General features: G+C 48.5%; 1 protein-coding gene across 2 annotated transcripts in view; it reads right to left on the bottom strand.

The window, feature by feature from the left end:
* The window catches only part of LRIG1 (leucine rich repeats and immunoglobulin like domains 1), a 106,884-nt gene that overhangs the window by 13,326 nt on the left and 66,483 nt on the right, over positions 1–27,075 (bottom strand). Inside the window, exons 4-9 of one of the 2 annotated variants that reach the window (XM_037135514.2) lie at positions 14,721–14,858; positions 12,549–12,692; positions 10,894–11,037; positions 8,688–8,831; positions 6,971–7,114; positions 4,853–4,933 (exon numbers count right to left, since the gene is read on the bottom strand). In XM_037135514.2, the coding sequence (XP_036991409.2) occupies positions 4,853–4,933; positions 6,971–7,114; positions 8,688–8,831; positions 10,894–11,037; positions 12,549–12,692; positions 14,721–14,858 (795 nt within the window). The remainder of the gene's footprint in view (positions 1–4,852; positions 4,934–6,970; positions 7,115–8,687; positions 8,832–10,893; positions 11,038–12,548; positions 12,693–14,720; positions 14,859–27,075) is intronic. The other variant, XM_037135515.2, reaches the window with a different exon arrangement.

Below are 27,075 nucleotides of genomic sequence, written 5' to 3'. Positions count from 1 at the left end.
AGAAATGGGTCTTCTTCCGCTAGGCTGTGTAATGCAAAGAAAAGTTTTTTTCTGGACAGAGGAGGAGGGACAGCAGCTAGAATATGCTGGACATTGGGAATGAAAAGAATCAAGTTTCAGTTTTTCCCTCCATTATCAGGTACTCTGACGAGAGCCCACCAAGGTGTTCCTCTAACTCCTGTTAGCATGGGAACTGTCTGCCAGTGGACACCTGAAGGGAATGAGGCAGTCGGCTACACGGCTCTGCAACCCTGATGCACACTAGGATAATCTCCGAGGCTCATTAAAAATGGACTGCTGGGGGTCAGCTCCCGGGCAATCTCAGAATCACCAGATGAGGCACAGCGATTCCTAGGCAGCCCGTGCAGGTGGTTGGGGCAGAAAGCCTGTGGAGAAAGCCAGCCTGGCTCAGCCCCTCATGCAGGGTGGGGGTGGGGGTGTCCTTGTCCAGGATCCACCGAGAAGGAGAAAGAGTTCAACTAATGGCCAGTTCCACCTTCAGACCTGCATTAAGACTGGGACCCAAAAGAAAAACCAGCAAGCACCAGACCTCCCTGAATAAACAATGGAAAGGAAATATACCCTTGAAAAAAATCTAAAGATGGCAGGGTAGCCCCCGTGGTCCTAGCTTCAACCTAACTGTAAAAGGCCCCAGGGCCACCCAGGTAAATATGGAACGCTGCCTTGCGGAAAACAGGACCAAATGTGCACCGAGCCGGGCAGTGCCAGGAGCACTGGTGGAGGGGCCATCTCGGCCTGCTCCCTGGGCACCACGAGCCCAGGTGGCCACTTCTGAGGGGCTTCCCAATGCCCCCACTTCATCAGGAACAGACTCTTCTCTCAGGGCCTCCAGTTAAGCAGCCCCAGCAGTAACTCTGAGTTCAGCCTTCAGACAGAGCCGGCTCTGTTTCCTGCCTCTGGAGGTGAAGGGGGGCTCGAAGGCCGGAGACCCCTTTGCGCCCTTTCTTTCTCTAAAAGGCAGCCCGCATGGATGTGAAAACAATCTCATCCTGAGTCTCTATAGCCTCTCTCAATCTGAAACTTTTATTTTAGAACAAATAAACCAAGCACATAGATACTGCTGGTCACGCTAACTAGCCCCCCTCCCTTTCCCAGCAGACAGGGCATAAACCCCACTCGCCCAGAATTCCACCCACCTCACAGTACTCAGCTCCCCAGGCCGAGGCAGGTCCTATTAAATGTTTCTGAACTATAGTGAAATCTCCCATAAACTAGAGCCAGGAAAAAGCTGTGCTTTATTTCATCCATTAGATATTAGTCACACTGACCTCTTCTACAGTGAGGGCAGGCTGTTATTTCTAACGATGACAACAGCAATAAAACAAATTCTCAATTAGGCAGAGACTAATCACCCTGGTGGTAGATAAAAACAGGTTGTTACAGTTTCCCAGCAGACATGTGAGGGGCGTGGGGGCTGGGGCTCAGCCAGCAGACGGGAGCCCCTGTACAGGCTGCTACGTGGAGGAGGAGCTGGACTCTGAGCTAGGAGGATGCCCCTGCTGTCCCATGTGGTTGTGGGCCCCTGAAACTTGGGTCCGCCTGATCTGAGGCTCCCAGAGAAGGGACAGCTGGCCAATTTCTCCATACCACCAACTCAGAGCAGTCAGTCACCCTGGGAAGCCACCCATCAAGTCCTCTCGTGCATCTCCTGGCTGCCCAGCCGAGGGCTCCCACAGGTCTTGGGCTCTTGCTAAACAATCCTGCAGACCCTGGGGGTGGGCAGTGCTAAGGTGGTGCCTGTGATGACTGAGAGTAGCCTCTTCCCCGCCGACTCATCAACAATGAATCCTGTTCGGTAAAGACTGGGAGATCTCCCTCAATAATCAACTGGAGACAGGACCTACCAGGGCCCTCTCCACCCTGCAGGAACCAGGAAACTTGGCCTTATAATCCAATGCTCCATATTGTCCCCCAAACTACCATTCACACACGCTACCCTCCCCGGTGTACTTCCTGGGGAATGGCACGGACAGCGCTGTGCCCACGGGGCAGACCCGGCATCGCCCGCTGCACACAAGAGACTGAGTGCTCCTAGTCTGTGCCCCAGACACCCTCCCTTCCCTCCTCACATCCTAGGACACTGCAGGCCCACAGCAGGCTCCACAGACATTCGGAACGTGGGGCGTGGAGCTGGTGAGTATAATGACCACAGGCAAATGAGGGAGAAGGACTTCTAGAACATACTTGCCTTGCCAGGGGCTCCAGTCTGAAGAACCATCCAAAATGGCTGTTCAGCAGCTGCAGAACTTACAGGCAGCGCCACACCCACCCAGTCTTCACAGACGGAAGTCTCTTATGGCTCTGCTGCCCACTGGTCTTTTTTTGGAAAACATTTTAATTTAGATCTGGCCTCTGGCATGGTAGGAAGGACCCCAGATCCTTGAATAACTGAGTGAATACCAGAGAGTCCCTAACTTCCCACTGTAAGGTAGATCCTGGGAACACCATCCCTCAGGTGCGTCAAAGGTGAACCCACACCAGGTTCACACTGACTGCAGCCCACAAGGGTCAGAGCCATCCTCTACGCCAACATGCTCCCTACATCTAACGGACCCACCCAACAGACTGCCACCAGGCCACTGAGAGGTGGCAACGTGGTGTCGCTCACAGACACATCTCCTGGCCGTAGCCATGCCACAGAGCTTCCAGGCAGTGCTCTGAGTGGGGAAGAGATCAAAGCCTACCCTCCCTCCTACACTGTTTACTCCAAACCTTCCACGTGCCAGGCACCAGAATCACAGAAAAGCACCTGCTGTATTTTTTCCCATTTAACCTGAAGGCCTCGCACGCCTTCGTGGCAGACTGAGAGTGCCACCGGCCTCACGTGTCCGTCACACCGCTGCAGCCGCCTCTCGTCCTGCCAGCCTCACTGCGTCTTCCCATTCCCGGCTGGGCCAGAGGACTGCGAACCCAAGTCAGAGGCATCACACTATGTTTCTTTAAATTCAAGAAGAGGAGGATTCTTTTTTCGTTTTTTGGTTTTTTTGCAACATAACTATGATACCATCTCACCTAAGTAACTGACTGCATGTATTTAATCATATGAAACAATTACTGTCATTGTCTCAACTTCCCCCACTTATGTGTGTCTGTTTTTCTGTGTACTACCCGCCCCCGCCGCCCCAACAGGCACAAAGCCGCCAGGCCCGAGGTTCCGATCTGTGCAGCCAGATCAGGGGAGGCCAGAGACACTGTTTTAAAAAGTTCTCTGGGGTCTCAGCAGCAGGTCTGCGTAGAACCCACTGCTTTGGGGATCCCTTTTTAAAAAAAGCACAGTGCTAGTGAGGAACATGGGAGCTTGTGCTAACTTCTTAGGGCTTTTGACAGAACCGTGGGGCCTGGTCCAGCAGGATGAAATACAGAAAACACCGTGGAAGACGGCAGGCAGTTGGGTTAGGAAGGCAGTCTGGGCGGTGGACACAGCCTGCTTTATCCAGAACCAGAGGCCCTGGAGCACCAGCCGCACCTCACCTGGGAGGGAAAGCCTCCTGGAAGCCATGACACCCAGCAATGGCTCCAGTGCCTCTGAGGGACATGCCCTGCAAGGACCGAGGGTGCCAGCCCCTGTCCCACCCACGCCTGTCAGTTACAGCTAAGACCCTCACAGTGAGGCTGTGCTGGGTGGCTGGCCAGGCGCCCCCCCCCAGCTGCCTAATTCACAGCTCCAGGCTCCTCCGTCCCACTCATTGTGCTATCCTGGGCAAAGGTGTCAGGAGGTGGGGAGGAGGGAGCATTTTTTTAGGGAAAGGAAGACTGACAGACATTTTTGACATACTGTTAGAATACAGCATGCTCAAGAGAAACAGTCCTGTGAGATCCCAGCTTCTTTTTACTCAGGACTCAGAGACAAGAGGTATGAAAACTCTACTTTTCAACACAAATCAGAAACAGTGTCTATACAGACTCTTCCCCCCACAGGCTTTCCCTAGGGCCCCGTGCTGCTGCTTCCAAATGTTTACTTTACATTCTCCCCAGCCTGCTGTCAGGGATGGGACAGGAGTGGTGGCCGGCTTCTCTGTCTCCTCCAACCCCTGCTCTGAGAGGCCAGTGGACAGTACTGACTGCTCCAATCCCTGCTCCTGCCTGTTGCTCGGGCAGCATCTGCAGAAAGTGCTGGTGAGACGCAGAGAAAGGGTGGGACGAGGAGACGCAATCCGGGCTTCGGGGCCACACAGGCAAATTCTGACCCTGCCACGTACAAGCTGTGTGGTCGTGGGCAAAATCCCTTCAGTTATGTTTCTTCAATTACAAAAAAGATTGCTTAACAGCCTGCCCTCATGATACTGTTCTATATAACACGTGTGCTTCAGAGAGCAACTGGCAAATTCTAAGAACTTAGAAAAACAAAAATACCAGACATTCTGAGTAAAAAATAGCTACTACATCACCCGTAGTAAATGACTGTTTCTGTTTAAAATTATTAATCTCTGACAAAAACACTGACTGAAGACTCGCAATGCTCAAGAGGTACTAGCCTTCAGACATTTCACACAATTTCTAGAAACTGAGCAAGAGGGCAAGACTTCTTTGTACAAAAAATTTGGCTGTTTTCACATGGGTCATAAGTGAACTGGTACAGAAGCCCCAACAGGCCTCCAGACACCAGGTCTTAAGCCCCAACGAAGTGAATGCCCAGGGCATTATGAAACCGCTGGCCGGAGAGAAGCTGGGATGTCTCTCACTCTCTTATCCATATTTTTCTTCCCAAACAAAAGAAGATAAATACCAGCCAGCTCTCCATGGGCAGGCCTAGAACAAAGGAGACCTGGCGGGAGCCAAGAACTGTCTTCACATGCAGGAGCTCCCAGAACTTCAAAGGGGAGATACTCACAGCTTGCTGAGGCTGTCAAGCCCCATAAAAGCACCACTGGTATCTTCTATTGTGCCTGAAATCTCGTTGTGGTCCAGATCCCTGGGGAGAAGACAGAAAGAAAGCTCGCCATCCAGTTCTCAACTTGTTCTTCAACATGAAGGGGAGGATAAACTGCCACCCAAACTGCCACACTGAAGCTGAAACATTGAGAAACATTCTAGGTGCCCAGCTGTGATGTACAGTCAAGAGAAGTGTGACCACTGAGCCACGGGAAGCCCAGGTTTGCACCCTGTGTGGCACGGCCTGGCTTTCTCAGACTTCCCACAAGGCTGACACACTTTGAACGAGCAGCTTCCCTAGCTCTGTGCACTGCTCCCAAGTCAGCTGAGGCCAAGGCTGGGGAAGGAGGGTGTGCAAACAGCACACGAGAAAGCCTCATCTGTATTCCGCCCCAGAGAGCAGATGTCTGGCCACTGGCACCGAGAATCAGACTGCGCCCAGAACCCTTTTTCTGGACTTGACCAAGAAACTGCAAAGAGCACGTGGAAGGAAAGGGACAGTGAGGAAAGGGGCCTGGGCATGGGGCCCTCCTAGGGGTCACCTCCATGCTGACAAGTGGTTTTGGAGCCCAGAGCCTCTGTCTTTTTACAGGGCCTGCACAGACCCCAACTCTGAGCCAGGGACGACATCTGGAAGCTGAGTCAGACTTGTGTCCCATTTTCCAGGATGAGAGGATAAGGCCAACTTCTCAACCCAAGCTTCTCCAACAATGCAAAGCACAAGGCCAGTGATTCAGCTTCCTCCCCCAGCTTCTAAGGCAGGTCACGGCCCCAGGAGAGAAGTTGGCAACCAGGCCCCCATTTGCCAGGTGGTTGGCCCTCCCCAACTCTCCACAAGGTTCTCAGTACCTACACTCTCTTCTTCCAGGCTCTTGCAGATGAGAGCCAGGAACAGAGAAGATGCTGCGCTTGGCTCCCGTGAGCCTTTGGAAGGACTTCACAGGGCCGGTAGAGAAGGAGTGCTGAGCACAAAGTGAAATGCTTGCTCTGGCCTTTATTTTATATAGTACAAAGCTCAAAGAGCTGACATTTTGCTGATAGAAGGGACTTCTTTCAATGGGGTTCCTCCCTATTGAAAAACTGGGAGCTGCAGCTTTGTGTGCCTGTCTACCCTCTCCCAGCCCTGGCTGCCAAATCTTTTCTCTTCTTCCTGGCCTACTCAGTATTCCTAGTCTTGTTATTCAGGCCTTGCAAAGGCTCCAAACTGACCTCAGCTTGAATGGCCCAGCATCTGGGCTGTTTCACACACTCCAACAATGGCTCAGCATCAAAGCCCACTCTGCCCTTCCACCAGGTGCAAGTGCAGAGGCCTTCCTCCCCGACATGGGGGCAGGCTCTCTTCCTACAGTGGGCTGAGCCGGAAGGGGGCCTCAGAACCCACCACTACTGTTGAAACCATACTGCTGTCTTTGGGGACACTATGCCAATAGTTAGTTGCCTGGAAGTTCTCTAAAACTAACAACTAAAAAATTTTAAGTCCCAGAAAAGATTCCTGTAGCAACTTCTGGCAACTACACCTAATTAGAAGTTTAGAGAGAAGCGACATTCTTGCCTCCATGTAGGCTGAACGAAAAGCACAAGATCCTCTAATTCCCTGTCTTAGAAATGGGGGCTCCTAGACACGGGGTCCCCAAGAGATGAGCCGAAGCATCCCCTTGGTCCACGCAGAAAGCATTCAGAACTTCACATGGAAGTGGCAGGGAGATGACTCAAGATGGAAAGGCTGACCACACAGCCACTGTCCTGGAGACTGCTCCTGCACTCGGCACGGGAAGCTTCTCCCAACCACAGGACCCCTGCATCCCGCAGGTGGTTGTGGGAATTAGCACTCATTAATCTTGAGTCATCATCACTCCATAAGCACCACCTTGGAGAAGTGACGGGCATTTTTTTTGCTCAACCAGTTCTTTTTTGGTTACATATAAGAAAATGTGAGACTGCACCCATAACAGGTCAGTTTTAGACCCAATTCTAACTGGCAGCCAATGAAAGGGTCTTCAACAAAGCGGGTAGCTGGCCTCCACTGCCTCCCAGCCAGGATCCCTTCATTCTATCAACCCCACAGTGAAAGACGTACAAGATGCGCAGGTTTTTGAGTCCCTTGAAGGCACCTTCCGCGATGTGGCTGATGGAATTGTGGCTGAGACGCAGGATGCTTAAGCTGCTGAGGTCAGCCAGGCTCTCCTCATCCAGCCGGGTGAGATTGTTGTAGGACAGAATCCTGAAGAAGGAAAGGGGAAAACAAATGTCACCTTCAAGTTGCAAGAGGTCACCCTCTTCTGATCAGCAAGCCACAGCAAGTTGGGTCGCAGTGGGGAGGGACACGCAGACAAGAATCCTGAGGGCAAGACTGTTCAGACAGCTGGAAACCCATTGGGACCGTGACTGCTGAAATGTTCCCGGAGACCAGGAAGTATGAGAACTACACGAGGCCATGCAGCTCAAGAACGCTCCAGGTTCCAACCCCTTTGTCTCAGCACCCATGGCCTGTCCTGATCCAGGCTATGAAGGACCTTTCACATCAGAGGCCTGAGTCTCTGGACTCCTAGGACACCAGGCTATGCCCCAAGTGAGCAGGGTGGCCCAGTTAGGCTGTCCACATTGACCAGCAGAGGGCACCACTAACCACCACCTGGAACAAACCCTCCTCACAGTACTTCACACCTTTACCTGGGTACCACCCATGGCACCAGCGTCTCCTGTCCAAACTTCTAGGATGACATTAATTCCCTAGCCCACTACAAGCAGGACACCTTCCCTGAGTATCAAAATCAAACCGTCCTTCCTCTTGGCAAGCCTCCTGCCCCTCTGATGCAGCCCTGCCTGGGTTGGTTACTTGGCATGTTAAGTCATCTACTGTTGAAAAATCGGAAATTTGGTCTGGGGCAGGAACATAGAAAATAAATTCAGAGAAGATTAATATGTTTTTAAAGGCAGCAGGGAGTAACATTCTTTCTCTCCTGGAGAAATAAGTCATGGTGCCTGTCAGTTGCAAAGACTTGGCAGGAGATCAAAATTACATCCTCACCTGCAATTAAAGAATTTAGCTGAAAGGAGGGGTGGGAATGTGCTGGAAAGCAGTCCTGAACTCAAGGTTCCCTGGGTGTCAGGCAAACTGCCAGGCCACTGAGGGCACACTGCTGTGACCTACTCTGCCCCTTCTAAAGGGCACGGAAAACAGCTTCACACTGACCACTAGCCCTTCACCGCCTCAACCCCAGGGCTCACACCCCCTCCAGCAATTCAGAAAACTGTGCTTCGGCCTAGCAGTTGGACTGGCTCAGGTCTGGGGGACTTAGAAGACCCCTCCTGCTTCCTGGGCTCCCAGGCCTGGATGACAGAGAACTGTGGGTCCTGGGAGTTCCTGAGTTGGGTCACAGCCCAAGCAAGCAGCCTGTTAGGAGTCACCCATTGCCACATGAGAATACTATGCAAAAACACTGCTGTGAAGGGCTCCAAAACTAAACCCAAAGGGTTAACACTCACATGCACACTCACAGAATCCAAGGAAAGTGAAAGGGGAAAGAAAAGAGGCGGGACCATTGATTGCTGCTTTAGGGAATGATAGATGCACTGATATATAAACTCCAGGTCCGTGCAGGGTATGTGGGGGAGGGAAGCAGAGGAAGGGATATAGAACAGGCAGTGCCTGCCTCTGAGCCCTCCCACCTGAGCCCACCTCAGTCCACTCTGCTTGGGACAGGCCAGACCTCCAGCTTCCTGGGCTCTGGAGGGTCCCCTACAGGTAGTGTTTCTACACAGCATGACACAGAGCAAAGTGGAACAAAACTCACAGCTCATGTAGCTTCTGGCAGAAGCTCCAGCCATCCCGGCTAATATGGGAGATGGAGTTGTTGCTGAGGTGCAGCTGGTGCAGAGCTGTGAGACCGTAGAGTGAGCCACTGTTCACTTCTACCAGGCTATTGTACTCCAGGTGCCTGCAATGATAGACACATGCAGAATGAAGGTGGAAGGTCCCCTGGTTCTTATTTACCCCACTGCATAGGCAGCAGTGAGCTGGAACTGAGGGTCAAATACCAAAGATCCACTGGCTGGCACCAAGGATCTAACAACAGGGCATGAGAGTACTGTGTGTGCAGGATGGGACAAGACAGGCAAACCCAACAGATGGCAGTGAGTGTCCAGACCAACCTAGAGAGCTCAGAAGCCAAGAGGAGCTTCATTTTCAACCAAACACAAGGTGAACCAAGCACAAACATGGGCAGAGGAGTTTGAAAGCAGAGGGCAGAGCCCATGAAAGAAAGAGAAAAGAAAGAACAGGAGGTGGCTCTCATCATCATCCCTGTTTTACAGATGAGTAGTCGGATTACTTGGATTTAAATACCAATTTTGCTACTCTGCGGGTTGAATGAACCTGAACACATAGAAAATGGAGATAACCAAGAGTAGTAACCCCATAGGGCTGCTATGAGAAGGAAATTAAAAAAATAAATAAAGGTCAGAATTTCATCATAGTGCTGAGAACTTGGCTCCCACCAAGTGTATTAAGTAAGAAGGTTGTTACCCAGTTTCTTCACCCTGCGCCCCTGGCTGGGGATGGCCCCAACCTTGAGAATGAGAGTTAGTCATTCAAATGCTGCCCCCGTTCAGTATTACAAGGGCTTTGGGCCACCATGTTTTGCTGTTATCCATCTCGCTCTCTGCTGCTGCACAGACGTGAGCACTAAATTTATAACTAACCTCTAAGGCAATTAATCACCTCCAATATGTATGAATTTGTTGAACATAAAAACTATATGGTATGGACTGCTAACTGCATTTTCTTCACGAATTCTTTTTATCTCAGCCCTCCCAGCACACAACCATTTAAATTTCAGTCTACAGTTACAGTTTTAAGGATGTCAAGTAGAAGTGTTCTTAAATATGTAAAAAATAGTGCAGCCAGTCAGAGGGGGACATCAAAGAGAGGGAGAAGCAAACCCGTAGTGCTAAGGCCCTCACTTCTGTGTGAGCATGTGTGTAAGCATGCGTGTGAAAGGCATGGTCCATGAGACACAGCAGAAAGAGCCGACAGAATGGGAACTAGAATTTGTGTGTTTTGTTTAGGTTGCAAAGATAACAAACAAAAGATAAATGCAGTGACACCACTCACAGAGACTGGAACAGAGCAGAGGAGGTGTCCTGACAAGTTAAACCAGGAACCGTAAAGCAAGAAATCTCAGGTCAACTAGTCAAGACAGTGGTGTAAGTGTATTACCTACGAACAGAAAACACAAGAGAGAAATGAGAAGTGACTGCCTCTTGGAAGCGCACTGGGGTTAGATGGAGGGGAGGGCAGGAGGGTGGGCAACCACTGCTTTTTCTTGCCATTTAAGTATGTTTACAACTACAAGTAGAACTTACTTTGGATCAACAATAAACAAATTTAAATGTTTGAAAATAGAGGATGAACACTGCCTTTTCCGCCCTTCTCTGTGTGTTCTTGCTGCACTGTGCTACTCTGTCAGGCAGATGAGTCCTGCGATGTGCACCTGCTCCCTGGATAGAGGGGACGTGCCCGCCAGTGCCAATTAACTCAGCAAGCAAAGTAAATCTCCCAAGATGAACTACACATTTGTGGCCGACCTGCACATCGAGACCGTCAAAGCTCAAAGAGGAGAGAGGGAACCTCCCTCAGGGTGTGGGCCAGAGGAGGGGACGTGGGAAGGGTACCTGCTCCACCGTCCGTGGAATGCAGAAGTGGAGGGAAGAGCAGCCCCCCCAAAATGGCTCCCTCTTCCATCTTCACTAACCAACTTACACCACTGAATCCACTGTAACTCCCCACAAGAGGTTTTCTTAACCTTCGAGGAAAAGACTCTTATCTGGCAAAGAGCCCAAAGACACTGAGTTAGGCCTAGCCTAAGTCCAGAGGACTGGGGGCCGGTTTGGGCTGAAGTCCTAAATGATCCTTGGGGCAGGGCACTTGATGAACACATACACGTGACTCAGTGAGACCACACGCAAGTCCCTGGTGCCCAAACACAGCCCAGCACTCACAGCACATGCATCTTGGACAGCCCCCAGAAGGCTCCATCGGTCAGCTTGCTGATGTTGTTTCGCTGAAGCTTCAGCACCTCCAAACTGTCAAGCCCCTGGAACGTCAGGCCCTCGATCAGCCGGATACGATTCCGATTAAGGTCCCTAAAGACATAAAGCCGGTGGGTTCAGAGTGTCTGCACAACACCTCACCTACAACCACTCCCACACAGTCCCTGCTGGGTTTCTGAGGCAGCAGGGAAAATCCCAGGGAGGAGGGCCCAGTGGAGCTGGTCATGCAGTGGGAGCCCACCGTGCAGGCAACGGCACTGACCCAGACGTGGCTAATGAATGAAAGAGGAGTAGAGAGCTCCTGAGCAAGTGAGCATGCCCACTTTTTCCTGGATACCCATGACTCTGCAGTAAGGAGGTGGGCATGACTCAGGAGGTGGAGGTCTGAGGTAAGCTGTCTCTTAGCTCAGCAACAGAAATCCACACCAGATGCCTCAACCCAGGAAAATCTAACCACTGGGTATCAGATGGCAATGGCACTTTCCACTTGAGCATTAATAGTATCTCTACAGCGAGGAATTACTGCCTCTGGGTGTGCAGGGAACTAGACAAACCACAAAGCACACACATTTGGCTTCTAGCTCCGTGTGATAAAACCTCAGTTAATCAAAAGATTTCAGGAATCTGGGTGGGCTGGACCCATTAGTAACACTGGGGGAAGGGATGGGGAACACAGGGCTAGTCAGAAAGCTCTTGGTTTTCCCCCAAATACTTCCACAGTGCCTCACGGCCCTGCCTCCCACACACCTCCTGGGCATGGAGAGCCCAGGACGCCGACGGCAGGAGCGGGACTGCTGTGAGGGCTGCGTGTGTGAGGCACAGGCAGAGACGGCACTGCCCGGAACAACTGTTGTGTTCTGTTTAAACCAAGTCTCCGATAAGGGCTTATTTTCCTGAGATGCAAACTTCTGTGACAAAGAGGATACAGAAAAAAGGAGACAACAAAAAATAAAAACCAAAACAGGAAACAAATATTCCATCAGGTTCTGAAAGTAGAGGTTTTCTTGAATCCAAACCATGTGCCATTTCTGAAGGGTATTCAACTTTGGTCATCAAAAAACTAAACAAAGAAATCCTTTCTTAAAAAAATAATAAATCAACAAATTTATAAGATATAGGAAATGAAGATGATGACCCTTCTCTTGTTTTCTACTGTCTGGCTACACTAATTTCCTCTCAAACTGCTCAAGAAGCACTGGACACCATAGTGTTCATGGCACAGATTTCATAGCTCCCTTAAAACAAACAAACGAAGAAACCTTGAGGAAAAATAAAGAACCCAACCACAGCCGAAGCCTAAGCTTTAGCCAGGTTCGGCTAACTAGCAGGATTCCTCATTTCATTCTGGAAAGTGCCAACAAGGATAAGCATATATATCCTCAGCAGATCTTTTTCTCAGCAACCTAAGGCAGCCCACAGGCACCAGATCCAGCTTCTAATTTGCTTTTATTAGGTGTTGCCATAGGGTCATTAATGATAGTTTATGCAGGGCTTGACTGAGGAGACATGAGGAAGGACCTGCATAGGGTACAGGGTCCTTGGGGAAATACAGGCTCCATAAAGTTTGGCTAACCTTAATTAACATGCAGGTTTCTAATACTCACAGCTGTGTCAACCTAGGTAACTTGAATGCTTTCACAGGAAGCTGGGTGATCCTGTTTTTGCTCAGGCGAAGCGTTAGCAGTGACCGTGAAAGACCATCAAATGCTCCTGACTCTAGGGTGCTGATCCGGTTGCTGGCCAGGTTGCTGGAATGATTCAGGAGAGAATATGTAGTGGTCAGTAGGAGGTCTTCCTTTTTTTGTTATAGACACCAGGTCCAAGAAAGTTGGGAAATTAGGCCAAGGCACATCCAGAGACACAGATTTCCAACGAGACATCTGTCATCCTGAGGCTGCAAAGCACATCTTCACTTCAGATGGGGGAGCCAGGGAAATGCAGGTTTCAGGACCATCCAACTTCAGGCCTACACAGAAGTCTTGTTTCAGCCTAGAGCAAACTGTGCTTATGGCCAGTGGGAGACCCAGGAGGATGAGAGAGAAAGTCAACTACCTCCACCCCAAGAGCCACCTACAGGATTCCCTCTCAACACCCATCACTCAAGGATTGGGGTTCAAGGTTGGTGAGAAAAGCTCTGGGAAGCAGAAAGACAATTTCGAGGCAAGGTCAGAGTAGATGTTGTAATCTGGGGACAGGTTTTAATTCTGCAGTGTACAAAGCTCTCATTGTACAGCTTGTAATAAATGTACATAAACCAATTCTCTGTAATAATTGTAAATGTGTCAAAGAAAACACTCTAAAGATCCTTGCACAGTTCCTTAGAAAATAAGCAATACTTCAGTGGGAGCTCCACTTACAGGATTATGCATGCCCATTGAAACACACTGCAGTGCACAGCTCAGATCTGTGCATTTTGTTGTACATAAATGACATCAAATAATAAAAAAGAGAAAAGACAGAAAAGGGAGGAACGCTATGATATTCCTGAGAAGTTACCCCAATACCTCTCCTCTTCCCCAAACAAATGCTGTTTTTATGTGGCTTAAGCAAAAAGGGAAAAAAGAATAGAGAAAATTTTCTACAAAAGAGAGGGGAAAGGAATAAGGCATTTTCCATCTCTGCATCAGGCAATGGCCCAGGGCAGGGCACATGAGGATTCTTTGCAAATAGGGCTGGACTGTTTGTTCTTAACACTCCAGATTAAAGAAGAACGGTCTGTGTAATGAAGATATACTGGGTCATATCTGCCAAAATAGAAAGTCCCCGCTGCTCTCATGCAGAGACAGAAGGTCACTGCAATTCATTTTAGCAGTTGGTGGTTTCTTTGTTCCCACCAAGGAGATGCCAGGTGGCAGGGGACACCTCTGGAAGGCCCTCAGGGGGTCCTGAGCACTGCTGCTGCACTGGACACAGCCAGTTTCCCTTTTCCTATTTGGTGCCTTGATGCGGCCTGAGAAAGAAATCACTCCTCTACTTGTGGGTCTTGGAAAATCCGCATGCCAAGCCTTGGCCTCCCCGAACAGATGGCCTCCCTGAGCACAATGATCCCTCATCCAGCCTTCAAATGATCTCCAAAATTAGTGAGGAACGTTAATAATGCAGAGAATGAAAACTCACATGTCATTTGAACATATCTCCGTAGCCTGGGGTTTCAGTTTCTTCGCCAAAGCAACAATTTTCCTACCATGGGTTAAATTGGTTTTAACCTTTTCCTCCCATCCACCATCCAATGGGTATAAGATGGGGCATTAAGATGGGTAAAAGCAAAACAGACTAATGACAAAATTTAGAAGGTTCTGAGAACCTGCAGAATAGTCACTGCCCCCTCAAGTATACCAAGTGACATGTTTCAACAGTGCATGATTAAAAAGATAAGCAGTGACAGGTTAAGCCTTTACAAAGGCCTCCCCCCCTACTACCGTGGCTTGAACTATCCTGAATCTTTCCACTCTGGTTTTCTGGGAGGCAGCCTAGTAAATAGGGAAGGAAGCAGGCTTTGTAGCCAAGACAGACCTGTATGTGAGGGCTAGAATCTCTTTAGTGGTTAGTCTATTAGGCTAATTCTCACTCTCTCCCTGCCTCAAGCTGCCCCACTGTCTGTAAATCTCTACAAAGAGAAGACATGGCCACGGGTCCCCTGCCCTTGGCCCTGCAGAGGACAGCCCTAGAAGCTCTGTGTGCCTATCCCCATGAAGTCAGCCAGGCCATGCTGAGAAAAGGAAAATGCCCACCCTGCATCCAGACCTGGGTGCCAAGAGTAGATCAGAGGCACTTACAGCTCCTTTATGGGCGGTCCATACAAGAAGCAGGCGCTCCGCATCTCCGTGATGTTGTTCCAGCTCAGGTCCAGCACTTCCAAGGACAGGTAAGCCTTCAGCCGACTCCCTTCCACACTGCGAATCTTATTGTGTTGACTAAAACAAACAAAGGGTGGTGGCTTGCAGCATGTCTTTTTGCAAAGAAAGAGTTATTTTCCCCCTTACTTCTTTAGACACATTTTTCCCTACTTGTGTGGCTCTTTCAGAAAATTACAAATGCAGTGACCCTCTTAAAGTGAGATCTCCCATTCCCCCTGCCATCATGGAGGTATTACCCGCTGGATGGGAGCCAGACGGAATACTCAAGTCTGTCTGGGACAAGTCTCTCCAAGTTCTAAGCCTAAGCTGCTCTCCCCAAAGCAAGAACACAGGGATGACGTTTCCGACATACAGAGAGCAGCATGGCACGACCAGGACCAGAACTCACTGGTGCGCCTCTCGTCAATGATGTGCCCTGATGCGGCTGTCACCTCGAATCTTGGGGACCTCATCCAACCCCCATGAGACTGGAGGCACCAGAGCCCACAGCTCGATTTCATCCATCCTAACACGTCATTACACTCCTTACATTTTATCAACACCACCATGCCAGGCATGGAGACAGGCGTGATGGACTTTAAAATAGACAAATTCCCAACAACTTAACAAGGGAAATCAGAAATTCGGTGCTGGATCTAATTGGAGTCCAATCCCCTGAACATCTGACTCTAGCCCTCGATATCTTTATTTTTCACTTTTCTCATTTAGAAATGTCACCTTAACATTTCCAAACTGGAATATATAGGATCTCCTTTTGATGCACCTCCAGCTGTCCTCCTGAGGTTCTGCGGGCCCTTCCCTTACTCTCCTCTTGCGTCTGTCTCTGTGTTGCCACCACCGTTCGCCTGGCCCACTGTGACATGATCCCCTACTTGTTTTAGGATATGCATGATCCAACCTGAAACCACTCAAAAATGTGCAGCAGATGTTAGCCTAAGAGTTCGGTGCTGTACCTCCCTCCAAGAAAGACATTCCACCACCATGATTTATTGGTACCTTGCATCCCCTTTCTGACAAATCCAGTCTAATCAACTAACCACAGAAAGATAATACATCTATCCAAGGCTAGAGTGAATAGCCCAAGCGTGGGTTTGGGTCAGCCCGGCAGGTTCTCACCGCTGCAGCCCTGATCCCAATGTTCGGAGACATAATCATGTGCCGGGTGGCAGTGCTGGGCCTCCTGGGTTCCAGGCACTCACTCAGCCAGTTTCTGAGTAAACAGTGTCAGGGTCTCTAGCCAATCAAAGCATTCTTGAACACAACACAAGTAAGCCGGGCGTCGCTTACCAAGTGGCATCTCTTTTAAACAAACACTTGACCAAATCAGTTCCAACAGGCGTAAACAAGGCCCTCTTTCCCAGAGGCTCTAGGCTTCTCATGGAGTCCTTTGTTGTTGTTTTTTTCCACAACTCTCCCAGGCCCTGAACCCAAAAATCCATTTGTAAGGGCACAACTCCACACACAGAGAAACTCTCTAGAATGAAAGACCACTTTTTCCCTTCCCTTCCCCTCCTCACTCCACAAAGCTATTTCCTTTGAGTTCTTTATTAAGTTCTTAATAAAGATAATCTCTTCAGTTTTCTGACTCCAAAAGAAAAAGAAAAGAAAAAAAAATAAAAGAAAACCTTTATTATGTAAAGTATGGGAAAAAAAGAACAAGAAATAAAGGCAACAGAGCTGAGCTTATCCAGGAAGTCTGAATGCAGTGCAGGGAGCCAGGAAGAGAGTCTGAAAAGACGGGAAAGGGCACCACAGGCCTGCAGAGTCGCAGCGAGGCACACAGGAGAGGGGCCCCGGGACAGCTGCTACAAACCCCCGACACTTCTCCCCCTGCTCCTCGTCTCTTTCCTCTTTCATCTTACACATTTCTTCTTTCTCATCAGGCTACTTATTCATTGGACCAAACACATTCTGGGCCCCTGCTCTGCGCCTGGCCCACTCTGGAGGAAGGGCTGTGGGATAAACACAGGTCTCTTTCACACACTGGAAGAGATCCCGACTCAGCAAAGGCAGTCATGGGGATGAGAAATAATGGGGCCTGGAACGGGGGAGGGGGAGTACCGAGGCAGATGGATGAACTGGGCTGGGTCCCCCCAGTTCCTGCAGGCAGGGTGTTGATGCGGGGGAGACTGCAGAGCAGCGAGCGGCAGGGCTGGAGCATGGACCCGGGGGGGCAGGCAGGACCATACTGGGCAATGCCTCACGTCACAGTGGGCCAGGTGAGACAGACACAGGAAGAGGATAAGGAAAAGACCCACAGTACCGAAAGTTGAGAGCTGCAGCAACGTAGGCCTGGGCCCTTGACCCCGCCCACCAAACCCCACTCCCCCACCAGGGGCAGCAGGCCTGCCCAAGACATCCTCTCCACACAGCCATCCATCCGGATCAGAGCAAATAGCCAGTATTCTGGAAGCCCTCCCACCTCCTCAAGAGTCGATGGCTGTGCAAGTGTGTCTGCTGCCCTGATTCAACCCAACATGCCACTTTCCTAAAAATGTGTATGTTTTAATGTCATGTGCATCATGGGGAGTCACGATGTCACTCCTTTAATGTAACTAAGCAGCTTAATTCAGAAGAAGGTCCAAACTCGTATTTACTGATCCCTGTCTAAGTTGTTTTTAACAATAGCTGGCCAATTAGTGAACACTGGTATGCACAGGCCCCGGATGAAGTCTAAGTGAAATCTCACATGGGGTAGGTACTACTCTTATCCCTAACTTCATAGGTGGAAAAACTGAGGTTCAGACATCTGCCGGAATTTCCCCAAGGTCACAGCTGGGAAGTGAAGGAGCCGGCATGCAAACCCAGGGCACAAGGCCTACCCACCAGCCCATCTGAGAGGCTCGCCAGTCTGAATTTTATGGGCAACGCACCACATTTGACCTGTAAACCTTCCGCAAAGTTTGCCTAGACCTGAATGCTAGCTGACTATTTCCTGGTCAACCAGACTGGTCTGTGTAACTGTCCTCAGCCAGTCCTCACTTTTGTACCAGCCTCCCAGTTCTGTGTGAGCAGCAAATCTGCAGAGGGATTTATGCAGCTCATTTCAGCAGATATGGCAGATGGAGCTAAAGTTCTTACTCATGGATACTCTGGATGAAAAGAAAAGTTCCACTGAGATCATGTCTTTTACAGACCTATATTTGAGGGAGGACCAATACCCTTTATTCTTCAGGAAGAGAAAGCCACAAAGGGATGCCCCTAGACTTACAAAAAAAAAAAAAGAAAGGAGGGGAAAGGGAAGAGGGTAGTAGTGTAGGAGAACTACTACCAACTGGCCTCATCAAAGGGGCACTCCAGACCTTCTCTGCCACCAAACAAAATTAGAAGGATTCTGTAGTGATGGGGCGGGGAGGAGTGTGTGATGGTCAGTCGCATGGCACCCACCTCCACCCAGTGTAGGTTTACTCCTTGGGCTGCCCTCTGGGGCAAGGAGAACTTAATACAGCAGACGTCTATTAAACCAACACCTGTTAAGGGCTTCAAAAATAAAATCAGTCTTCAAAGGCAGAGAGCAGGCAAGATAAGCTGTGGCCACTTGGCTACATTTTCTGAGCTGATGTTAAATTAGACAGTAAAACAGACAGGTGCATTTGAAACCAACATTTAAAACTTATCATAAGTGATTGTTTCACAATAGCTCTGTGAAATCCTGGTTTACAAGGTATTCCATTTAGTATGGAAAAGATCTCATGTCACAGATAATAGTCAGGAAGAGAAGGCAGGGGATCAAAGAATGCAGGGTGTCAAGGTGAATCAAATAGATTACAGCTGGTTCCTGAAATTATGCACTTACTGCCCACACCAGGCAGGGATCAGCAAATATATTCTATAATGGGTAAGATAGTACATTTTTCAGGCTTTGTGGGTCATTCGGGCATGTCACAATTACTCAGCTCTAACGTTGGAGCAGGAAAGCACCACAGAGACCACTGACAATGTATAAATGAATGAGTATGGATGTGTTCAAGTAAAATTTTATTTTCAAAAACAAGCTGTGGGCCAGATTTGGCGCACTGCCTGTGGTTTACTGACCCCTGGTCCATACTGTAGCAACCAATTTGGGTTTCTGGAAGATAGAGACCCAGATTCTGATTCTAGCTCTAACGCAGCTTTGGAACTGTGTGCAACTCACTTTCTGTATCTGGTTTAACCATCTGCAAAATGGGGCTAAACACCTCTCTACAGCAACAGAACCCTCCCATTCTCCCTATGGTGTCCATATCCAACACCACTAATTCCCCACTTTCCCACTGATACCTTTCCTCCCTCTTCAGGAAGTGAAAAATAGAATACAAGTCTGTGTCATTATTCCACTTCTCGTAAGATGATCCAGGTTCCTTACGGAGCTGGTGCAGTCAGCAGGCATTCACACTCTATATATATCCTTCTCTTTCTAGTTCTTCCAATTAAGCAGAGATGGAAGCCAGCCAAAGCATTGGTCCGAACACCAATACAGGTTTCGGCTCTTCCAGACAATCATGGTGACTCAGAAGTCCACACTGTCGGCCCCTGGAGCACTGAATCCTAATAGAAACAGCCAATCTTCCATAATACTACCTCAACATCAAAATTCTACAATGTCTTACTTAGCAAATCAACAAAATTCAAATAATTGCTCTTTCCCAGCTTGAACCTCTGGCTAAGAAACAGTGTCATCAATCTAGCCCTGAAATGAGAACAGGTTTTAATACACCTGCCAACACTCCTTACCTCCCCCCTGCTCCCATTCCCCACAGTGATCCTGGCAGACATAGTTCCTCCAATTCCACACTGCGCAGCCTCTGAGCAGCAGCAGCACTTTGCACCTGGCCCATCACTGTGCCGCCCCATAATTCTTACTATGGTTCTGCACCACACTGTCTAATTCACTGTTCCCCAAAGCAGGCAGTCCAAGGTCTGATAAAAACAACTGGGAGGGCGCATGCATCCTTGACTGTCACTTGGGGCTACAGTGTAATTTTACATCTCATATGTGGAATCCACAGAGTGTGAGACAATTTGTGATCCTGATATTCATTAGTGTAAAACTTAGTGCAGGGCAGAGTGGCCCTGTTGCCTACCTAATGGGGGTTTCTGTATTACTGCAAGTGCCAAAAGATGTTAATCATTTTGAGAGCACATGTGAAGATAGCATTTTCCCTTTTGTTGAATAGTACGGTCCATACTTGTTCTGTTTGTTTGTATATGTTCTTGATGAAATAGCAAAGGCAAACTGAGAAGTACATAAATGGTAAGTACAGAGATCAGTACATTTTCACAAAATATGTTGCACCCATGTAACCACCACCCAGATCAAGGTACAGAACATTTTCCCCCTGGCCAGTATGGCTGAGTCAGTTGGAGTGTTGTCCCGTAGAATGGAAGGTCACAGGTTCAATTCCTGGTCAGGGCACATAACCAAGTTGCAGGTTCTATCCTTGGTCAGGGTGCATACAAGAAGGGAACCAATCAATGTTTCTCATATCAGTGATTTTTTTCTCCCTCTCTCTAAAAAGGCAATGAAAAGAAAAGATCTTCGGGTGAGGCTAAAAAAAATAGATACAGAACATCTTCAGCATCCCAGCAGCCTCCCTCCTCTCATTTCCTGTTGTTATTCTTAAAGGGAACCTCTAATTTCTACCACTTAATTTTGCCTATATTTGCTTTATATGCATGGAATTGTTCCATATAAATTCTTTTGCACCTGGCTACTTTCACTCAACATTATGAGTGTCAGATCCAGTCACACTGCTGCATTAACAGTAGTTAATTCTTTTTCACTGTTCCATATTTCTATTGAGGGAATATACAGCAATTTGTTTTTCATTTTATTCTTGATAAACAGTGAGTTATCTCCAGTTTGGGTTAGTGCAAAAATCACAGCTATCAACATGGACATGCCTCCTGCACATACCTTTGGTGCATATTTACACTCTGGCAAGTGTCATGGTCCAGGTGTGGCATTGCCAGAGTGTGGCCTTAGCTGACACTGGATAGTCTTCTTTCAAACCAAATTCCCCAGAGTTGAACTGAATCTGAAAAGCCATTTGATCCAAGTGCCATGTGTCATTCTACTTCTTTCACCTGCATTCCCTTCCTGCATGCCTCCCCCACAAAAAGCATTAGGAATACACAGCCCGGGGCTGCAGAGCTAGGCCAAGCTCAGTCTAATCTTGTTGCCAGATTCACCTTGTTATGATTGGGGATCTAATGAGTGCCACAAAAGGAAAAAAATAGATAATTCTAAGTCCCAACTTGGCAAACAATAAGGTGAATGTACCTGTTGTAAGAACCAATGCCAATATTTAACTTGAAAGTGAAGATAGAAAGGGGTTTTAAAAAGAGTAAGTCCAGAAGGGCTTTCCTAGGACAACTTGGAAGAAAGTTTTCTTTTCAGAATGAAAGTTGAAAACATCACCCTCTCACCAGCCTGCTTTATGTTCTTCTTCTTAAAAAACAAAAACAAAAAAAACATCTGTTCTATCACATACATTTATAATTTGCTCCAAGAAACCAGGGCCTCATAGGAACAGCCCAGGCTTGGTTAGTTGCTGAACAGGAAATGAGAATGGGAATAAGCAGGTCTCTTTCTCTATGGCTCACTCCCTCTGCCTCCTCCCACTGCTGGTGAATCACCACTAGGTCCCAGGGGAATTTCGGCAGATTCTCAGCCTGGCTGCAGATAACATTCTGAATCTGTTTATTCAGGTGGAGATCGGATAAAAAACAAGAGTGGCCCAGTGGCGGGATAAACAGCCTTGGCCAGGCAGGGTCACCCCCTCCAAAGTCCGGACTGGACTATGTCAACCAATCTCCGAACTGCTAACTTCCTTTAGCTTCACCCTCCCCTTGGTGTCTTCAATGAACTCTCCTGATTAACTACTTGCAAAGGGAACATGATGTCACGGCCTTGTGAGAGTGTGTGGCCCAGGCAGCTTGATGCGCAATCTGGCTTAGCCCTCCTACCCACTGGCTTATACACACTCGGCCCAAGATCCAGACTGACAAAACCTGCATGGTGAAATGAAGTCAGCAACCAGGGGTCTGTGCAGCCTACAGTGACTCAGCCCAGTAACTGCTACAAATCATCAGCATTTGGCCCAAACCATTAGGGGTCTGCAATCTATTTTAAGATGCACAAACAAAAAACAATAACAAAACCTACTAAGGAACTGGGGCTTGGGGGCAGAGAGGGATAAAGAGCACAGGGGATCTTTAGGGCAGTGAAATGATTGTGTGACACTCTAACGGTGGATATGTGTCATTAAAATTTGTAGAAACCCACAGAATGTAAAAGACAAACAGTGAACCCTAGTGTAAACTGTGAGTTTAGTTAATAATATTGTAATATCGGTCCATCAATTGTAACAGATGCATCACACTAATGCAAAATGTTAGTAAGACTGGGAACTAGCAGAGGAGGGCAGTCTCTGTACTTTTGGCTCAATTTTTCTGTAAACCCCCAAACTGCTCTGAAATTCTATTAGTTATAAACAGAACAAAACAAAATCTCCTCAGATATTAAAGTGGTCCTGAGGTCACTTTACCATTAGAATGTAAGCTGCACAGGGGCTGGGACTTTAGCTGATCTGTGCTAAATTCTTCGCACCCAAGACTACACTTAGAATATAAAAGGCATCCAATAAATATTTGCTGAATAAACTAATGAATTACAACTTCAGCTCGGTCTCCTACATTCACCACCACAAACTCGAACAAAGGAATGTTATTCAGAAAAAAAGGAAAACACTCTGACACAAGATCAACCATCCTATTAAAATTTTTTAAAGGTATACAATTAACTGCTTTAGAAAAGCTGATAGACATGTTTAAAAGAAAATGTCAAAATGAATTTTCAGGTTAATTGCACATTTCCCAAGTTCAGTTTAACCCCAAACACGGACATTCATTGATTATCCAGGGTTGGCAAAGGTGTGAGAGCTCTCGTCATGCACTAGACAACACTTCCTCCGTCCCTGTCCCCTGCCCACCCCTCTCAGCAGTGAGGGGCAGTGAAGAGCAGCCCAGCCTAAGTCTCCATCTGTACAGACACCTCCCCAGCTCCTGCCTTAGCCCCGGGAGAGAAGGATAACAAGGAATTCAGCTGGGAGTGTTCTGATCATATACCATGGACTGGAGGAAGCCCTTGAGCCTCATCTGAACTGCACTCCCCCGGGAGAAAGGCTGTGCCTGTTAACACTGGCAGGGACTTCTGAGGGCCGGCTGATGAGGCAGGTGAGGGGAGTGATGTCAGTTCTGTGAGAGTGGGAGGTAACTTGTCCTGACATCTGGGTAGGACAGAGTGGCACTGAGTCAGGCCAGGAGACGGAAAGCCAGGAATAAGGAGCTCCGTGCACCTGAACTGCCATCCATATATGGGCAACCCTGGGTCAGAAAAGCCGGTGTTTCTCTGCTCTGGTCAAGGCTGACATGGCCATTCTGTTCTTTCTCTTGGCTTTATCTTCTGAATAAAGTCAGCAAGCACATCCCTGTGTTCTCCTTTTCTCCCCTTCCCTCCAGCACCCTGCTGGCCCGCACACCTAGGACACAGGTGGCGGTCCTTTTCACCATGCTAGAGTCCCCAGGACCCAAGAGTCAGAGCATCATGCTGTGAGGCCATGATGTGGAATCACAACCCCAGCACCAACACTGGCCTGTAGGTGCGCCACAGCTGACCCAGACTCACCTGATTCTTTCTCAGTGAGTCTTCAAGGTCCATGTATCTGTTCTCATTTGGTTCTGAGGAGAAGCAGGGAGGAAAGTCTGCATGCCTAACCCCGTATCTAGTACACAAAATGACCCAGATTCAAGGGCCTCAACTACTACTGTTCCTGGCAAAGAATAGTGGGCCAGGTGGAGACAAGGCAGCAATCAGCAACAGAGTGGTAAGAGAACCCCTTAAGGCTCAAGCCCTAGAAATTAGCAGCATTAGTGTGCACAAGGAGGTTGTGAAGAAGCTGCAATGGATAATTTTCCTAAACTGATGGCCCTGCCCAAACGCGGGTCTGATGGGAGAGCCCCTGACTCCTCACTGTGAGACATGACAGCAAGCACGTCTCTCCCAGTCCATAAACGCTGTTGGCGGCTGGGGTGAGGCTGGGGTGGTACAGAAGGTCAGCCAGGACTCCAAGACCAACAGGCTTTGTCATCAGCTACAGTGGTTCCTGCTCCTCATAGACTTCACCAACCGAGACTTGAATAAATGGAATCACCAACAAGAAACAACATGGTGACCGTACTCGGAATTTCCAAATGAAACATAGGCTCCTTCTCACATCACCCTCCCATGTCAGCCTCAGACACCAAGCACCTGTGAGTGCCCCAGCACTCACCTGCTCAGGACGCTTGTCCCACACCTCCATGCTCTAGAGGAAAGCAGGATGGACAGTTGACTTCACCTGACTGCCACCCTCTCAAAGATGTCGGCAGAAAATAGGTAGGCAATACTATACACTGCTTTCCAACACAGTACGATGATGACAAAATTTTCTCCCTCCTCTCTTTGGCATATTATTTTAATGTGTTTATCAAATAGGTAAATATATTAAATTGATATTTTACAAAGCAGTTACTATAACCTTGGACACTGGCCTTGGACCTAATCCTTCCGTGTAGAAATGCCTGGCCGGCATGACCGTCACAAGGCAGAGGCCTTCCCAGCAGCACAGCCCTTCCCTCAGAAACTGCCAGTGGGGCAGGGCCCCAGGGCCCCACGCAGAGCTCCTGTACTCCCTCACCAAGTAGGTGAGTGCTGGGTTCCAGAGGCTCCTCTGGAATACAGGGTGCTCCCCCTGGGCCCTGACATTCTCACACACACAGCCAGCTCCGGGGGTGAGAACATCAAAGGACCTTTGTAGCCAGAGTTTCCAGTGGAGGTCTGGGGTCTCTGCAGCAGCCTGAAGTAGTTCCAGTGCCCAAGCTGGCTGCATGGGGGCAATGAACCCTACGCTAAGGAGCTCCGACTTGCCACTTAGCTACCTAGGAGGCACACCACACTTCTTTCTTAGCAGACGTGATAGCTGAATTAGCAGGAGCCGTAACAGCAAGAACAGTGGTCTCAAATCTAACATGGTAGTGTTTACCAGGAGCCTGGCTCTGGCTTCACTCATTTAATCCTCATGACAACCTGAGAGGAATACATCATTACTATCCCCATTTCACAGACAGGGATGCCGAGGCACTGGCAGGTTAATGCAACAGAAAGCAGTGGCTGGACTGCAGCCCATCTGTGAATCCTTATCCCACATTCCTACCTGGCGTGTGGAATACCTCACAGTAGAAGTGGGCAGAAGAACCTTTAGGGGAAGAGAGCTTCTCTGCACAGCACCCTGTGCCTCCTCTTTCTTCTTGGCATCTACCAGGATCCCCACCACCGGAATCTATAGCTCAGATGAAGGCAGGACCCAACTCTGCGCATGCAGAGGGCACAAATCCTCCTAGTGCCACTGCACAAGCCCCTTGCCCCACACCTGCACACGTGTACCCGGGCCTCACAAGCTCTCAGATGTTGCACACGGTGGCTTCAGAGAGCACTGCCAGACTGCCCTTACTTATATTTAAGATGACTGGTGTGGTGTCTAAATAGGAGTGGGCATGACAGAAGAGAACTGGGCTTTCTCCAGGGAGCAAAGAAACTGTTCACCAATTACTCTCTGCCATGCCAGAGAAAGCACCTGCTAACTCAGGATCAGGGAAGGTACGGCCCTGATCTGGGGTCACCCAACTAACCAGCATGCAAGGCCAGGTCCCCTCTGACTTTAGGGTGTACCACTCTCTGGAGGGACAGGGACTCTGGCTATGAAGACAGAGACGGGACAGTGGGTGCCAGGGTGCCCCTGATATGCCCTCAGGGGAAGGAGAGGGCCACTGGCACATTCCCTGTGCCAGCCAGGCAAGCTTCCCTCTGAAGTTTCAACAGAGAAGGAAGCTGCTTCAGTACTTGGCTACAGCCTCCAAGACAAGATCCTTTCCCTCTGGGGAGAGATACCACTCATGTGCCTTTAAAAATAAAACCAGGCCAGCTTCCTGCCCCATCTGGAAGACTTCTGAGCTCTTGATCATATGATTTAGAGTATCTCTTAACCACCTAAATTCCCAAGCCTTCAGCATATGCTCTCACTGCACTCTGGGAGGGTTATGGGTGTGAATGGCTGGAATTAAGGAGTCAGCCCTTTAATGTAGTTCTTGTCCACCCTGAAGATGATAAGACCTGCTACAACATCAAAATGGCACCATCTCCAGCACCTCGGCTGCCACCCAGAATCATACCCTCCCCTCATCTTGCCCATTCCGAGTTCCTATAGGACCTAACACTTGCTCTGTTTCTTTCTTGAAAACACAAACTTTGATTTCCTTCTTGGCTTTAGTTCCTATCATCATTCACCTAAGTGCACAGACTTTTAGAAAAAAACATGGGAGAAGACTAAAGGTAGGCAAAGTTCTTAGACTTGACACTAAAAGCACAATGCATGCTGGTAAACAAGCAAACAAAATAAAAACAAAGACACTGAAATAGAGAACAAGGGGACAGTGACCAGAGGGGAGAGGGGAAGGAATTTCAGGGGAAAAAGAGGGAAGGATTTACAGGAACTAGTGTAAAGGACACATGGACAACAACTAAGGGGGGTGGAAATGGGAGGGAAGTGGGGAGCACTGGGGGGTGGGCTAGGATGAGAGTAAAAAACAGAAAACTGCACTTGAATAACAATTAAATTTTAAAAAATAAAAGCATAATGCATAAAAGACTTCATGAATTAAAAACGTTTCCTCTGTGAAAGATCCTATTAAGATAAAAAGGCAAGCTTCATGCTGGAAAAAATATTTTCAAATTACATATCCGACCAAGAAGTAGTATTTAGTATACGTAAAGAACTTTCAAAACTTAGCCAAAACTGAATAGTCCAGTTAGAAAATGGGCAAAAGACTTAAACAGTCATTTCAACAAAAAGAATACACAGATGGCAAATAAGGCCATGAAAAGATGCTCTGTCATTAGCCATTAGAGATATACAAAGTAAAACCACAATGAGATGTCAATACACACCTATGAGAAAGGCTAAGATTTTAAAGAACTGGCATCACCAGATGCTTGCTAGGTAGGATGTGGAGAACCAGGTCACTCACACATTTCTGGTGGGAACAGCCACTTGGAAAAGTCTGGCAATTTCTTAAAAACCTGAACACATAACTACCATACAATGCAGCAATTATACTCCAGGGCATTTATCCCAGAGAACTGAAAATTTGTAGTTCACACAAAAACCCATACATGAATGCTCATGGAAGCTGTCTG

The sequence above is a fragment of the Artibeus jamaicensis genome, unplaced genomic scaffold (assembly GCF_021234435.1).
Source record: "Artibeus jamaicensis isolate MK-2021 breed Jamaican fruit bat unplaced genomic scaffold, CSHL_Jam_final contig_3105, whole genome shotgun sequence".
NCBI classification, from domain to species: Eukaryota; Metazoa; Chordata; class Mammalia; order Chiroptera; family Phyllostomidae; genus Artibeus; species Artibeus jamaicensis.
This window is presented reverse-complemented; position numbering and strand designations above follow the sequence as displayed.